Source organism: Phalacrocorax carbo, chromosome 12, assembly GCF_963921805.1.
Source record: "Phalacrocorax carbo chromosome 12, bPhaCar2.1, whole genome shotgun sequence".
In the NCBI taxonomy this organism is placed as follows: domain Eukaryota; kingdom Metazoa; phylum Chordata; class Aves; order Suliformes; family Phalacrocoracidae; genus Phalacrocorax; species Phalacrocorax carbo.
Window position 1 is genome coordinate 12,779,673 of NC_087524.1, and position 16,903 is coordinate 12,796,575.

At 43.7% G+C, this 16,903-nt stretch overlaps 1 protein-coding gene across 1 annotated transcript; it reads left to right on the forward strand.

Moving 5' to 3' along the window:
• Positions 1–5,116: 5,116 nt before the first annotated feature.
• On the forward strand, positions 5,117–16,799 carry TECTB (tectorin beta). Its single transcript, XM_009503014.2, has 10 exons — positions 5,117–5,211; positions 7,729–7,889; positions 8,779–8,867; positions 10,689–10,879; positions 11,306–11,448; positions 11,530–11,602; positions 14,105–14,208; positions 14,288–14,371; positions 14,586–14,748; positions 16,722–16,799. Exons 3-10 carry the CDS (start codon positions 8,792–8,794, stop codon positions 16,797–16,799), a joined length of 912 nt encoding a protein of 303 aa, XP_009501309.2. The 5' UTR covers positions 5,117–5,211; positions 7,729–7,889; positions 8,779–8,791.
• The last annotated feature ends 104 nt before the right edge of the window (positions 16,800–16,903 follow it).

Below are 16,903 nucleotides of genomic sequence, written 5' to 3' on the forward strand. Positions count from 1 at the left end.
TAATTTTATCTGATCCCAGAATAAACAAACAGCAGCAGAGCCTCCTGCGTCATTAACAGCATAATCAATCTAGAGTCTTCAGTACAGTCTGTCCTAGAGAATTCAGTACTTGGAGCTACAGTGGCTTTCTGAGGAGAGCAACCCAGTGAATCCCTTGGAAGGTAATCAGGTTATTGTACTGCTGAGGAATTTTCATAGGAGAAGAGAACTGCAATGTCATACTTTCTGGAATAGCTTGTAGGAACTATTATATGAATGTCTCTAGTGTATTATAATTGCAAATATTTTGGAAATGACCACAATGCTCTGTTCAGCAAGCTTAGATTGAAATTACCACTTTCTGCAGAGTGCATACTTCATCCAATTACATTACTGTGAGCCTCACTAGAAGACAGAAACAGTAATTTTAAAAGCTAGCCAACAGTACTTATGATCAACATACAAGATGGTCAGATTGGTTTTCAGTGAATCAATGCCATGCCAGCTACAGCCCAGCGGAAGAAAAAGAAAAGGTGTCAACTTTCCCAAACCTGGCTATCAGAGGAAGCTTGTGAAAATCTCTGAAGACTGTATATGGGCAGTAACGCAGCCATCTTTTGCATTTGGTGTTTCAGTGATTCTCCAAGAAATCCTATCTTCAACCAACCAATTAAAAAAATAAGATCTGATTTTTATTTGTGAATGGTTGAGTCGTAAAGGAACAAGTCTACGAATACCTGAGTGCCTGAAGCCTCTCGACTTGGTTGCTCTGCCCCATCCCACTACGTGGAGCCTGTAACATCTCTCTACTTCTATAAAACATGGTGAATGGAAAGAGCCGCTTCAGTGTGTATCATCATTAGTGTGTTGGTGCAATTTGAGGAAAACTATATCCTTTAACTAATCTGAAATTTGGTCTGTTATCTGTGGGAAGTGTCAAAGTGACTTTTTTTGGAGGCTGAATGCACTAAAGTCTATGTCGTGACAAAGTGGGAAGAAAAACTTTGTTTATGGCATCAGAAGAGGAAAATCCACTGAGACACTCAACTGGCGATGGATTGTGACCCATCAAGTCATCATTAATAAGCCATAAAGCCCAGTGTGAATGGTAAACTGACAAGCATGGGAAGTTCAGTACTCTAGGTGGCAAAATAGCCTCTGAGATAAATGGGAGTTCTCTGTTCCCGAAGACATGGCCTGACAGTCCAGGCAATTGTCCTGCAGCTCCCAGAAACTTTTCTTATTCACAGGACAGACCCATCCAATGTTTGCTTTGATAGCTTCTCCTCCAAGCTGCTTACTGTTTCAATGACACAGGGGAAGTAAGAGCAGTATGGCCAGCTCAAGAGCCCTACCATAGGCTCTGCCTTTCTGTGGCTCAGTTCCATTATCTGCAAAACAGAGATAATGGTACTAAGATCATGCTAAGCATTATTATGATCACTTTATAAGCACAAGCTAATTAATAGAGTTGTTTGATACATGTTGCTCTCAAAGCCATGTAATTCTTTATAACAAGCAAATCCCTTTCACAGCAAGAGAGACTGTCTCCAAGCATGACGCTTTCAGAAAAATCACAAACTTTTAAAAATGGGGACAACACTAGTATAGTGGATACAGTTTGCTAAGAGAAGTAGGCGTAAGAATGGACTAGCAGGATTATGTAGCTCGGGATCCAGAACTGTGACTCTAATCAGCAGCTGCTATTGGCAGGAGTGCAGAGGTTTGTGTTTGATTTGAGAGGCAGCACTACAGATACTGAAAGATTATTTCATAGGGAAAGTGAATGGATCTTAACTCTTCAAAGCCCAGGAATTATGGTGAGAATTTCTAGAACCTGATTTTTACCAGTCCTTCATGTGTGCAATCCGACCCAGATCCCACAAAGCAGGTTTGTAATTCAGCTGGCTCAGACCACCAGGCAATCAGGAAGTTGGAGACAGGCTCTGTAGCTCAGTTAGGGGTAGAGGTGTTACAGAGGGAGCAGGAGTACTCCAGGCTCCCAGGGCAACACAGATTGCAAATCTGAGGAGAGGTTTCTAGGCTTGGGAATGTGAACAGATGGAGGCACTTCCAAGCTAGGTGGCAATCAAGTCCTTCATTGTAATTCTGCATTCCTCCTGCTTCTGAAATTTCTTTATTTTTGTTTGCATCAGTTTTTCTTACTTAACCATACTTTTAAAATAAGCAGCATGCATTTAGGGTCAGTTTCTCAGCGGTCAGTGGAACTGTCACTGAGAGACACCAAAGGAGAAATTTGCCTGTAATATATTTTTAATGCCTCGCTGCACTGTGGTCGTTTGTTGTCAGGTTTTCTGTAGCAAAGTATGTAGGCTGGGTGAGCAGCATTATTTATGGCGGATGCATCATTGTCAGGAATCAGGCAGAAGATCAGACAGCTGCTACAGACTCTTTCAAAGTTGTAGTGACATACCCCAACCCAAACTGAGAAACATCATATTGCCACAACCTTCCCAGCACTACTGGGATAATGTCCAGAAAAGAGACCATTACTGGAGCAAGTAGACAATGGTTATTGTGTCAGAGCCAGCTGCCAACCTGAGAAGATTAAACTAATGAATGGCACAAAGAGTCCATTCTACCTTCTTTCTCACCTTCCTCTTAAAATCCTCCCCACCCCACACTGCCAAGAGATCAAGACCTGTTGTTGAGATAACAAGAACTAAAAGGCTTACAAGGTGTTATACAGGATGGCAGGGTTGACATCCAAAAAAGCACTTAAGCACCTCAGAAGCCATTTAGGCCATGTTCAGGTGATGCCAGAATGCTGTGCCCCAGCAACACCATTCTGCTATAAAACATATAATCCATGTATTCTCAGCAGAAAATGCCTGCAGTTTGGCTACGGCACATACCAAGTGGGACGACAGCACTGATTACAGCTGAGCCCAGCAGCCACAGCCATGGTCTCTTCATAGGACAGCTGGAGCAGACAGGCCTGGTGGTCAGAGCCCTTGCCCAGGACTATGGGAGATCCAGATGCAATTCTCCTCACCTGTCGAGTTCAAGGCTATTTTTCCCCATAAGTTCTCTAACTTCTACCTAGAAGCTAGTCTTGGGCACAAAATGAACTATTTGAGGGCGCTGTGCTGACTGGAGCGGGCTCAGGCATGTGTGCTGCAGACCGTGCTGGGGTGCTTAGGCTTCCAAGGCAAACAAAAAATGAATGTCAAGCCAACCAGAGCAGTGTGCCTGGTTGGTCTCAGTTCAGATGCCCACGCACAGACATCTGCTGCTAGTTAAGATGTCTTTGAGTATCCTGCCTGGCCTCCAGCTCCCACTCCAAAAGCACATGAATCCCTTGAAGTCCTGTGTCACAGCTGCGGATATCTTGGCCCCCTTACAGCAACTGTTAATGCAAGACATGTCTTGTTCAGGCAAATGAATCAAGTCCCTGGCAAGTCTAGGCATCTCCAAAAGGTGGCAGTCCAAGGATGGTTGTGGTCTCATGTGACCAGTGTACGTCATCAGTTCTGGTCTCGCATGACCTGTTTTACGTGTCTCATGCCTTTATTAAATCAAGCCCCAAATCCTTATCCTGCATAACTAGCTAGTTCCAAGACAACCCATAAAAAATACGCCAAATAAAACACTTACCCACACAAAAGCTTCAAGGGAACTCAGCTGGAAACTGATGCTTTGTTCCAGAAGTAGCAAACTCCAAGGCAGAACTTTGCTGGAGAAGCTTCCAAAGGATAATACTCTGAATATGCTGGCAAAGTTAAACAGCAACAGGATGAGGCATTCAAATGAACATGAAATACGATTATTTACTTCAGCCGCAATTCTGTGCTCGGCGAGACTTGGTGTTGTAAAAGCCTGTGTGAATGCCTTGGACAGCAGAAATGTCAAGGGAACGCTTCTTCAGCTGAGTGTCTGTGCTCATCCACACCCCAGGGAGTGCATGTACCAACAGCAGCACTGTCTCGCCAGGCCTATGGCTGCAGGTGATTGCTGAAAAATTATGATTCAGCATTGCGTAGTTACACAGACAGACAGGTGATGCATGAGGAAGTTTAGGGCGGAAGACTCTCTCTTCTGGTGGCCCAAACCTCTGTCTCTGATTTTTATGTGGCTCCCTCTTCTACAAACACCATTTCCTCTAATTTCCCCTGCTTCTGATTTGTTTTGTGCAGTTATTGAAGAATGCTTGGTATCTGCGGGCCCCAGGTGCTGTTACGCACCTGCATGGTTCTATCATCTGCTCACAACGCTGAAACATCATAGAATAGAATCAGATATTGATTTAGGTTGGAGAAGACCTTTAAGATTGAGACCAACTGTAAACCTAACACTGCCAAGGCCACCATTAAACCATGTTCCTAAGTGCCACATCTACATGTCTTTGAAATACCTCCAAGGATAGTGACTCAATCATGTGCTGAAGCAAGTGACCGACCACGTGCCGTGAGAAATTAACTCTTGGAAAGGTATTTATTCTATAAAAGGCAAAACAATGCTGAAATCCATAAGGTATTTATGACTCGAGACAATGAGTCTACACTGTGCAGCTCACTGTAGACTTAGGATCCAGGACAAGTTTGACTATACTAACAGAGTGCTGCATTTCCAACAGGACCCATTAATTCAGATCAGGCCCAATATAAATGCCGTACCATGCTTCCAGACTCAGCACGGATATCTCCACACCAGTGGGATAAATACACTCCTCATCTCAGACAAATCTGAGTACGCCAGGTTTTCATGCATTGTTGGAAACACCATCATCGATACATTGCAGCCTCTCGGTGAGTGTCACCAGCAATCAGCTAGCTGCCTCCATTCATCCCCGTTACCCCGTGAAGTCCTTCCTAGCTAAGGGGCTCCTTAGGTTTATTGTCTTATCCAAAATAATGAAAACTGGATGTCACAATATCCCTTGCAGATTCAAACAGCGGAACCTCATTTTCTTCATGTAAGAACCAGACAGTAGATACTTGCACAGCTTTCCATCACAATGCAAGGAACAAAGCTGGAGAGACAAGCTGCCCTTTTAGGTGAAATTCACAATAAGGCCTTCAGTTTCTCTTTGTCAAAATCTTTACAGATACTTAGATTGCTGAGATTATTCAATGGGCTTGGAAAGAGTTAGGGAAATGCAACAAACCTCAGTGGTCTGCTTTGCAATTTAATGACACTCCTTTTTCTGTGTGTGCAATTACTGAGAGAAACCTACCCCTTCCCCTGAGGCTTCACCTTTGATCAGAGCAGGTATCAAATGCTGTTTGGCTTAGGTACATTTTGTGCTTGTTTCTTATGCAAATGCAAACTACTATACACCAGCTGGCACTTTTGCCAAATTTGTTTCATGGATTTCATTCTGTTTTCTACCTTTCACCTAAAAGGGGTATTATGTACATGGAGATTACTTTTCTCTGAGAAGATAGTGAGAGATTTATTTTCTTTCAAAAATTATGGGACTAGATCCATATTGGCGTAATTTCACTGAAACCTGTAGACTTACACCAATGATTATTTAATTACATTATTTGCTAAAAATCATCAGAACAAAGCTAATCTGTGTTTCAAGTGCTTTGTTAATGTTATGGCAATGTTGACCACTTACATCATTTTTAGCAAGGCATTTACACTATGCCTAATCAAGGTTAGCCAAATATCTTACGCTCTAAATCAGCCCTGTGTGGGCAGACCTGAGAGACGAAGTCCAGCCCCAGGGCTGAACCTGATCCCCTGAGCTGGAAGAAATGGTTTATACAGGGTCATGAGGTGTTTCTCATGCCCAAAGTCACAAGCTTTCTCTTGCAAACCCTCCCCTTGTTTCTGGGCTATATGGACTTGACAACAGGGTGGCTCATAATGTCTCACCCGTCCCCGGTTTCAGGTTCCAGACCATATACACACACACAGAAAGACAAAAATAAGCAAATGTTTACACAGTCTCTATTCAGTTAGAGTTGAGCTTTGGAAATCAAATTTGGACTTCAGTGCCTGCAGAAGCATTTGGGGTGAGGATATAAAACAGACACCTGGAGTTAAATTAGGATTTCTGATGAGGATAATCCCTATTTAGGTCACACCAAATCATTTATGAGCTTTGGTTCTTGTTCAGTGGATTATTCTTTAATTCAATTAAAATAACAAAAAACCTGAGCAATGGATTTTATCCATGTGTACATCTTTAAGTAATCTCATTTAAATCGGAGCGTAATTGATTTAATTGTAGGATTTGGCTCACAAGAACAGTGGGAGCCACCTATTTAACATTATGTGCTCTGTATTGCAATCCTTACAGAGCCTCATGTCTAGCTTCAGGTTTATTGTTTAAACTAAACACAGAACTTTATAGGCTTGTTAAGCTTTCTTTAGAGCTTTGGATCAGTCTGCAAGAAGCAGAAGTCACCCTAATTATTTATAAACATTTTCATATCATTGTAGATTCACCCTCACACCATTGTTCTGGGGTGAGAGCTAGCATCCCTTACAGTGCACAGTGTAGTCATGCCCTTGCTTTACTAACGTTGTCTCGCTTGAGACACTCCTTGTAGTCTGGATTTAGAGAAGTGAATGTTCTCCTGAAGGTGGGCCCGTAAATCTCACCCACAGGAGCATCCACAGGAAAGCTGCACACTCGTTGCCCACCATCTCAGATTAAGGTCAGGGCCACTGTGCTCTTCCATCGCACCCCCTCCTCCCTCAGAAACTCCAGACTAATGACAACTGGAACAGCTTTCCTACTGCACACCCCCCTATGGCAAAAGTTGCTTGAGAGAGGGCAGGCCTGCACCATACCCCCGCCCCAGATGGGGCAGAATGAGGCTCTGCCCACTGGGATAACTCCACAGAAGCAGACACAAACGTGTCTGAGGAGCCCCACAGGACTGAGTCCCACAGGCAAGGTCAGAGAGATCCCCTGTGCTTTGTCACTCAAGCCACAGATCGGGATATATGTAACTCAATAGCACCCGGATCTGGGTGGATAGACACATGCCCAGAGCTGAGGTCATGCCAGGTTACGTGGCAAGGCTGTTGATGGCCCACGTTTTTTATGCAGGCATATAAAATAGCAGTAGCGTACCAAGTCCTCTTTCTGGCCCTGTCACTAAAAGCTAACACAAACAGGATGTAGTAGGTCACCAGAAAATGTTACCAGGTGACCAAGACTGTCGTATGGCAACCGCATGACTGATGGTCATATGAAGAGCAAATTTGTTTCAGTTTTCTGTGCAATGGTCAATTTTACACATCAATAGTGTAATATTTAATGTATATTACACAGTGTTATATACACATAGTATTATGCATTATTATTATATAGCAGGATACTTAGGCTTATGGAAGATCCTACCTAAACTCAGACTACATGTCTGTGAAATTTTAGGAAAAACAAGTAAATAAAACAACCCCACTGGTGGTATATAATCTGTGGAAATTACTTTTGTCCACTTGACGTTTTCAAGAAACCATTCAAGACAGGCATCTAATTCCTATCAATTCCTATAAATAAATTTTCACTGAATTCTAGAAGGCAGCTATTGTTTCACCTCTGCAGAAATTCTACATTTCCCTAACTTGTAAAACAAAAATATTGTGCCAGTTACATACCTTCAGCAGGTTTCTGTTCAATTATTTTCAAGATCTGTAAAAAGCACCATAGAAAGTCTTTTAAAAAATCAAATAGCAGGAATACAGTCCCATCTAGGGGAAGAGAACTGCTTTTCTATAACTCTTTTTTTTTCCTCCCACACTGGACAATACTGGCGGGTTGAGATTTAACCAGAGATGGGCTCCTTTTACAAGATTGCTTATATAAAGCGAAGGCAACGCCAGCTGGGTTCATTTGAAAGAGGACATCTTGGGAAGAGCCGACAGTGCAGCTATTGGAATAAGACCGGAATGAAAATCTGAGATACTTGTCCTCTTCCTGTCTCGTAGGTATTTTACTTAATTTCTCGTAGAATGCATAGGATTACAATTAGAAGGAATCTTCTCTGAAATGTACTGTATGAGCCTTTTATAAATATATATTTTTGAACAGAGGCTGAGTAAAAACGTTGACATTGATTCTTTTTGTTGGAAATACTTAATCAGGAAGAATTTTTTTCTTTACCTAAATGATATTTGTTACTTCTGATAGTCTGCTCAGTGATGTGTATATGAGGGCAGAGGCTGAAGAGTGTCTACAAAGGAAAAATATGAGAACTCCAGTCCCAATCCCGCAGGCTGTACATGCTTCCCGCTGTGGGAAACAGCTTGCAGGTTTGAGGCCTGAAGTGGAAATGCAAATTACTGCTATGTACGTTTTCCTGAAAACTCGTCATTTAGCAGTAAAGGAGAAAATGTATTGTTTACCAAACCTGAGCTATATGAAGTTAAGATTATACACATGAGGACAGCCATCAACACAGAACAGTTTCAGCATTAAATTTGTAAGCACAATATGTATGTTATTGCATCATATTTCTTCTGGTAATTTCTATTCTCTCTTTTTTTCAGATCCCTTTGTTTCAGTTTCATTTGGTTATAGTAACACTTCAGGTTTAGACTCCTTACAAGAACAAAGAAAACCTAGAATAATTCAAAGCCAGGACTAAACTGAAATAGTAAAATTGTCACAATAGTGACCCAGCAATAATAGTCTTGGAAATCTTTATCTTGCAGATGCAATTAAGTTGGGCAACAGAATATCAGTAATGTTATTTATTTCTCTCTGCAAGAAGAATATGTTTAACAGTAGCTACAGTTTTGGGTTTGCAGCCCATGTAATTATTTTTTTCCAATTTTAAAGACAATTTCAGCTTTTATTCCCTGTGTCCTCAGATCATTGCAAGAAATGGTGACTCTTACTATTTATCTGCTGGTCATCTTGGCTCAAGCTCTTGCGGGTCCTTGCAATCCAAATAAAGCAGGTAAGATAACTTAAGTGTCTTATGATCTCTTGCAATTAAGCTTTCAAAGGCTTTTTTTCTATTTAAAAGTAGAAAGGTTTTTCTTCAGAAAGTAAAACTGTGGATTCTAAAGAGCTAATCCTTGCATTTCTTTTATTTACCTGCTTTCAGCTAGTGCAGTAAAGCAAGCACCGCTAATGTCCTAGACCCACAGAGAATTAGGCATATACTTAACTCTGTGCAATAATCATAGCACAATAAAGTTAAGCACAAGCAGAATTCAGGCATAAAATGGCAAAGAAAACAACAACAATTCGAAATTATCTGCAATAGCACAGGCTAGATGCAGCAGGTCTTTGCTGCCCAAGCTGGGCTTTAGTCACACCGACCGCAGTCAGATGATTAGTGGTGAATGAATGTGCTGGGCTGAACTCCTGAACCACGCTGCTATATTAAACAAGTTAAAACGTAAATCATTGATGCTAAGGCCCTAATTGCACACTGATTTCTGCTTAGAAACTCAAATGATCTGGTGCCAGGCAGACCTGTAATGTAGAATTCACTACAATTAAGAAATGCGCTTTAGAAATGTGTCAGAATACACCTCAATATAGAGTGTTTGCTTGGTACGTGCGTGACTGGTGTCAGACTACTGCCAATAATTTCATGGTATATCTTAAGTATTTGGCCCTCTAGCCATTTATTTTAGTAGACTCATTTGCACAAGGAGTTTCTCTGAACTGCAGGAATCTTCTCAGCTGTAACGCTGCCAGAGTTACAAATCTGACTGTCGACACAAGCAGAATCACACACAAGCGTGTGCTGAAGGTTTGTTGACCAGAAAGGTGCAAGTTGTTAAGGTCCCTATTTGACTTTCCCTGAATATTCCCTAACCTTCTGCAGACATGGAAAAGATGCAAAATTAGGCTTTTATCATAAAAATGAGTGTGAAGGACTTTAAAGGAAATAATTGAACAATTCCAGGCAGGGTGTCTTTTTTGTGACTCTAATAATTGGAAATCTTTCTCAGTTGTCAGGTCACTAACGGTTAGTCAATATTTGCCCCTTAAATTCCCATCAGACATTCAAATTCGCACTGCCTGATTCTCTTTAAAGAATGGTCAATTCTGCTATCATGAAGCAATCAGTCTGTAAGTTATAATGTGCAGTATTCCCGGTTGTATTATTAATCACCATGTTTGGAAACATATTGCACTGCTATTAACCACTGCTGTTAACAGGGCTAGGATTTTGGTTCGTTTACTATTGCTACAAACAGGGCTAGGCTTTTAGGCTCATTTTTAGATCTTAGCTTTTAACTTGAGAATTCTAAAAATGCAGTTTGTGCTGGCACTGCAATGCCAGTGCAAGGAGAGAAAGGGCAGAAGATGTACCGTGGCCTAGATCTAACACCGCTACAAAAAGGTGCACATCTACTGAAGCCTAACAAAAAACTTCATCCATGTTATTTTTACAGTCAGTGGTGTTGCAGAAGCCACCTCTGCAGCATAATCTGGCTTCAGACAGATTTCAGTGCAGCAATTTTTCACTCCAGGTTTCTCAGCGGTGTCTCTCTGCTCCTCATCTATTCCAGAAGGACAAAAATTTTACATGAAGTTCTGCATTGATTAGAAGGCAAAGGCCAAACTCTTCCAAAGATGACAGAATTTAACAACCCAAAGGTCAGTTTTGTGTAGCAAAAGCTGCTCGCGTTAGGGGATCTTCCAGCACACACCCCTGCTCACAGAAGCTTAATCCCAATGGAAAGCAGGTGTGCAGACCCACGTCTTTGAAAAAGAAACACCACTGAATATCACTGTAGTTGTATTATTTTCCTTTCAGATGTAATTCTGGTATACTGCTATCCTAAAACCATCATTACCAAAATTCCAGAGTGTCCCTATGGATGGGAGGTTAATCAGCTGGCACTTGGAGGCATTTGCTACAATGGGATTCACGATTCGGGATATTACCAATTCACAATCCCGGACCTGTCACCTAAAAACAAATCATACTGTGGGACGCAGTCAGAGGTAAGACTATCTAGGTTGACTTTTCTGAGCTGGACTCAGAAATTGGCTGGACTTGCTTGAGAGAGTCCTGTTTGCTTCAGCTTGGAGTGGGCTTTAAGTACCGACAGAAAGAGGAGGCAAACTCCAGTATCAGGGAGAAGGAAGAATCAAATAGTCATGCTTTCCATCTACAGGCAAAATACTTGCAGGCTTAGTGACATTACCCTGTGTGTTAGTCTCCCATCTGCACCTGTATTACACAGAACACATATATAGTAAGGCATATGTATATATACATAGGCAGCGCATAATATAAAGAGCTACAAAACTATGTTTCCTTAGGAATGGTGTTTTGTCACCAGAGTCTTCATGTTTCAAAGTACGAAGTTGTTCTTGATGCCTCAAAGACTCAGTACTGCCTACATTTCTCTGTCTCACTATCCACAGTTTAAGAACCCCGTTTATCACTTCTACAACTCCATCGTCTCCAATGACTCCTCAGTAATTGTGAAGAGCCAGCCTGTCAATTACTCATTCACCTGCACATACAATGCCAACTACCTGGTGAACCAGGCTGCCTTTGACCAAAGGTACGTCCTCTTCTGGGAGCGCGCCTCACCCCGTTTTCTGCACCACGCCTCACTCACACAGAAATTTTGCTATGTCCCCAGGGTGGCCACCGTCCATGTGAAGAATGGAAGCTCGGGCTCATTTGAAAGTCAGTTGTCCCTCAACTTTTACTCTGTAAGTGGTCTTTGCCACCCAGCTTTTTGCCTTCACCTTCCACAGGCTTCAGCCTAAGAGCTGGAAAAAAACAGAGCACATTATTAGCCTGGAACAGATAATTACAGCGGGGTTTGCAGGGGTCCTTGTTTCTGCTGATTAATGGGGATATACTTACACCGAACAGAGCAATGCCAACTGTTCTTTTAATCCCTCTAAATCAGGCAGATTTTTCTGCTGAGAGGTACATTTCTAACACGCTGACAGGTTTTATAAGAAAAAGCAAAACTTGCTTGTAGTCCCACTCGAAGAGCAGCGTGCATCTGCAGGCACCGCTGCTATGGCGCAGTCTCTATAGATACGGCAAAGCTCTATGCGTTTCCCTTGCGGTTTGCTTCTTGGTCCTCTCACCCAACAGATATTTCGTGTTCCCCGGAGATCTTTAGGTCATGCTGGAATTCTGTTTCCAGCAAAATACCATCCCTGCGTATCAGGACAAGCTTTTGAAACACCCCTCTCCTCCTGACAGCTCCGCTATGCTGCTGAAGCAGCCAGCCCCTGATCCTGGAGTCTTTTTTCTACGAAAGCACAGTCAAAAGCACCAAAGACACCTCTCTATTTTTCAGAGCTAGAAAAAGGACAACTAAGAACACAGTGTGTTAAATTTATAGGGCAGGTAGAGGGAGTGTTTAGCACAAGGTGGACTGATGGAAATCTCTCCCCCCACACCCTGCATTTCGGGCACATTTTGGCAGCCTCAGGATGCCATGTGAAAACCCTGTGGTCTTTTTTTTCTGATATATGGCACACTGGTAGTATAGACTGGCAAGGTCCCAGCAGCTACCACACTGCTCCTGTCAACTCCTGACAGAATGGCTGCAAAAACAAATGACGAACCGCGAACAATGGATCTCTGGTACTTTTCTCCCCCCCCAAATGTCTGTATTGTTCTAATGGCCACGGGGCTCCAGGAGTCAGGGAGGGAGTGGCTGAACTGTTACTAATACATTTCCCCACTGAGCACAAGTACAGAACAAGCTCAGAAGGCTAATAGACCACCCCTTCGTTATTTTGTTCACATTTTCACTGGGGAGAAAAGGTTAATTGCAATGAATTTTTTTTTTTCTGGCAAAATAGAAATAAAAGATTTATTTTGCCTTGCTATTAATCTCTGCTGCTGCCTGACACAGCCCTCTGGCTCTGGTGGGCCATACTTCCAGGTGCTTCACGTGCCCATTTCCTCGGCCAGAAGCAGTGCCTGAGCTGCAGTGTAACCCAGTGGAAACACTTTGGTCTCACCTGCCCTTTAGTCTGTGACACACTTTTAACAGCAAAGGACTGTGATGCAGCGTGAGGGGCTGGGGCCTGAATGGGAATCAGACCTTCAGCACTGAAACTTGTGAAGAAAAGCAAGATAGTACCGTAAAACAGTGCAGAGCAACAGAGTCTGGAACAAGAACTTTACCAGGTTCAACTCTTTTTAGCACAAGGGTTGATGAGTTTTGTGACAGTGCTTCTGCAAGTTCTCTCCTTTGGAGAAATCTTGGGTTAAATGAGAATTTCTCAGGGCACTTAACAGCTATGGATCACTAACCTAAACACAGCCTTGAGCCTTAACTTCAGTGCATCCAATCTATCAGACGTTGCAGTGGGAATACTGTAGTGCCTCACAGCCACCTTGCTGTTGAGGCAAGGAAATGTACATAAGAAAATCAGTACCAGGGAACTGAGCAAGCACATCAGGGAAAGATAGTCCCAACAGCTCCAGAACTACATATACCTGAGTCCTGCTGCAATGGTTTAACTAAGTGAACCGGTGCTATGACTAAATATGTTGCTCTTTACATAGTTCTGGTGCTAGCTTTGCTATGATCTTATGCAATAAAAAGCAGTGAGATTTAAAGTAGGAACTTCAGTGTATTTGTAAGCAAACCTTTTCACCTGAGCACCACACACTGCACTCCTTTGAGCAGGGTGGCTTTTTAATGGATGAAATACTACAGCTGGCAGAGCTCTTTCTGCACATTCGTGCCCCCTCAGCTCTCGCCATGCTGGCCACCACAAGTATAAATCACGGAGTGCTGAACCTTTGCATACAGGCACGTGATTTCTGCTTGTCTTCATTCCTTTTCTCTGACACGTGGCCATCTCCCAACCCCATTCCCATCCCATACGGTCATCTCCAGTCTTTGACTCCCACCAGCTTCCCCCACCACCTCTGGTGTACCAGAAGCAGGAGCAAGCTTGTTTCCCACCCATGCTGTGATATAACACATACCACAACCCAAATAGCATCAAATTCTGTCACCTATTATCGTTATAAGCCAAACATTAACAAAAAGATTTTCAAACACCATCTTGGGCTTGCAGTAGTCCTACTGCTAGGTGTAGAGTTTGGAGCTTGCAGGTAATAAGAACCCAGACTTTTGGAGTCCATCTCTCCAGAGCTGTCTGAAGTTGCCATATGCCTTTGCTTTGCATGTTGCTAGTAACGTATGATGTCTTTCTCTTTGTCTTTCAAAGAATGCCAAGTTTACAAGTATAAAAGAAGCCCCTTTCATTGTTGAAACATCAGAAATCGGTTCTGACGTATTTGCTGGAGTGGAAGCTAAGGGCTTAAGTGACAGGTAGGCAAGGGAAGGAGTAATAATTAATAAATTGGCAATCAGGACGCTCTTTACTGATCTGGGGTTTGTGTTTCCCCAGGTTCAAAGTTGTTCTTAACAACTGCTGGGCAACTCCCTCCTCGGAGTATTTCTACCAGATCCACTGGCCTCTGATCACCAAGGGGTAGGTGCTGAGGGGACCTGGGGGAGCACCTCTGCCCAGCCCAGCCCAGCCCTGCCCAGCCCTGAGGATGACAGAAGGCCGGGGGATGGGGGGCGAGAGGGCAGAAGGGAAGCTGGCCCACAGCAGGGCAAGTGCATCCCTCAGACTGCGACCTCAGGAGACGTTTCACTGAAGCCGTGCAAGCTCTGACAGTGCTTCTCCATGCACAACACAGGTGTGCCACAGACAACTCCATCCTTGTGCATGAGAATGGGAAAACGAGCCGGGCGACTTTCCAGTTCAACGCTTTCCGCTTCCGTAACATCCCCAAGCTGTCCAAGGTCTGGCTGCACTGCGAGACGCACGTCTGCGACAGCGAGAAGTTCTCCTGCCCGGTGGTAAGGCCACTCTCCCAGAGAGACCTGCAGTGCTAAATTTAGACAGAGGATGTCGAGACCTTCCTGAGGGCACACGGGGCGCAGAGCCAGTGCCAGAGCTTTCAGTAGATGGAGATGCCGCCGTACAGCAGCCTGAGTGGCCAGCTGTGCTCCCCGACCCCTGTCATGCCACAGGCGCCCTATGCAACATTGGGCAACTTGTTTAAATGTATTGAGAAACAATGTAGCACTTTAAAAACTCAGTTCTTGTCGATATCCCAGACTACAGTCCTGTCTGACAAACAGCTACAGTTAAAGACTAGCCTGAAAGAAGGAGAAAGTAGAACTTTTTTCCATTTTGCCAAACGTCTCGGTGCTGAGGGCACCCTGGGGGCAGGGGGAGAACCTGGCTCCAAGCTCACTGCTAGTTAAATGAAACCTCCCGCTCCCCCTTCCCAAGGAAAGTCCTCTCTGCCAGCCTGCAGCGCTGCAGTACGTTATTGCTCTTGCAGCCATCCTGTTCTGCGTGAAATACATAAATTGTCACTGGCGCAGGAACGGAGCCCAGGGGTAGGTCCCGGTGACCTGAGCGGGGGTGCTCCACAGGCACGTTATTCAGCAAAGCAAGGTGCGCGCTGCGTGCACCAACTGATGTGAGGGTGAGGGTTACTCAGGTGTCTCTCTTTAAAGATTTCTCTCTCCCTCCTTCACTAAGTCAGAGCTGTGCTATTCTTTCTTTCAGGCAATGAATGTGTCATTGCTGTAAAATGAAGCTGAAATTTATTTAACCTGAAATGAAAGCCCAAAATACTCTTTGGCCGCCATACTGTCATTTCTGCAACAAGTATTTCCTGTTGGAGGAGAGAAAGCATTACTCCTGGTGAAACCACCTTTTCTTTCTAAACCCTTTCTCAGTCCAGGAGCCAAATTAAGATAGCAGTTTATTACCGAGCCTCAGTGCTAAGCAGGGGCACCAATTTCTGCAAAACTTGCAGGTTTGACAAAACGCGTTGTTAGAAATTCTGAGTTTCAAAGGCAAAAGGAAAAACTCTGGGCTTAGATCGTGCTGTCTTTTTTTAAAGATTTCTTCAACTTTTTATCCAGCCACAGACCAGGGTTAAAAGAAAACACAAAACAAGTACTCCATATCTGCCTTCCTGACAGTACCGCCAAACATCTACATCAGCCTTTCAGGCACCGGGTGGAATTCCCTCCTTGCCCTCCAGCATAGGATAATTGCTTGATCAGGCTAACATCCCTCGAGTTCACTTCCAACCCCAAAATGCAGCTGGTGGTCCGCTGCAATTAAGGGTGGACCAGCCTGTGGGTCCATGCTTACAAGCAACTCATAACCAGAGTTACCACATGCTGAGTTTGAAAAAAAAAAAACACAACAAAATGCCCACAGGTGGGAATCTGCAACGGTCAGGGACAGACAAGGACCTTTCATCTGTAGAGCTCTGCCTCCAATACTGACCTTGTCAGCGGTGCCAGGCCTGGACATGAGATGATCTATATGGAAGGGATTTGTGCTTCCTGTTTCTACCCAAAGGGCAACAACTGTAATTAGCGATAAACAACAACAGAAGCCTTCACAGAGGTCATGGGTCAGATAGCTGGAACTCGGCTCCCCACTTCCTTCTTGAAAGCAGTTTTGTTTAAAGCAGGGGGAAAGGGCAGCCCAGGGGGACCTGTGATGAGCAAGACGACACGCATCTCAGCCCCTGCCACTTCACAGCTGAAAAGAGCACTTCCACTGACAGTCACCATAAGGGCTGTGGCACACCCAAATCCTCAGAAAATGCACTGTAAAGTTTCCTTAAATCTCTCTTGTAACAAACCCCCCAATAATTACAGAGGGGGAAAAAAAAACCAAACTAGAAAATATGCAGCAATATTGACACAGATTTCATTTCCTTGGTTAGAAACATAAGAATTGGGTTTGGATTTTTTTATTAATTTTTTTGGTACACATGACTTTCTGATCTCTTCAGACATGTGACAAACGAAAACAACGCATGGAACAAACCGGAGGTGTTTTAATGGCAGAGATTGCTGTACGCAGTAAGTGACTGGGTTTCTGGGGTGTTTCTCCTCTTGGGAAGCAATGAAGTTGGGAGCCACCCTTGGCTCACAGCGTGCAGAGGGAGCCGAAGTCCCCCGCCAGAGCCCTTTC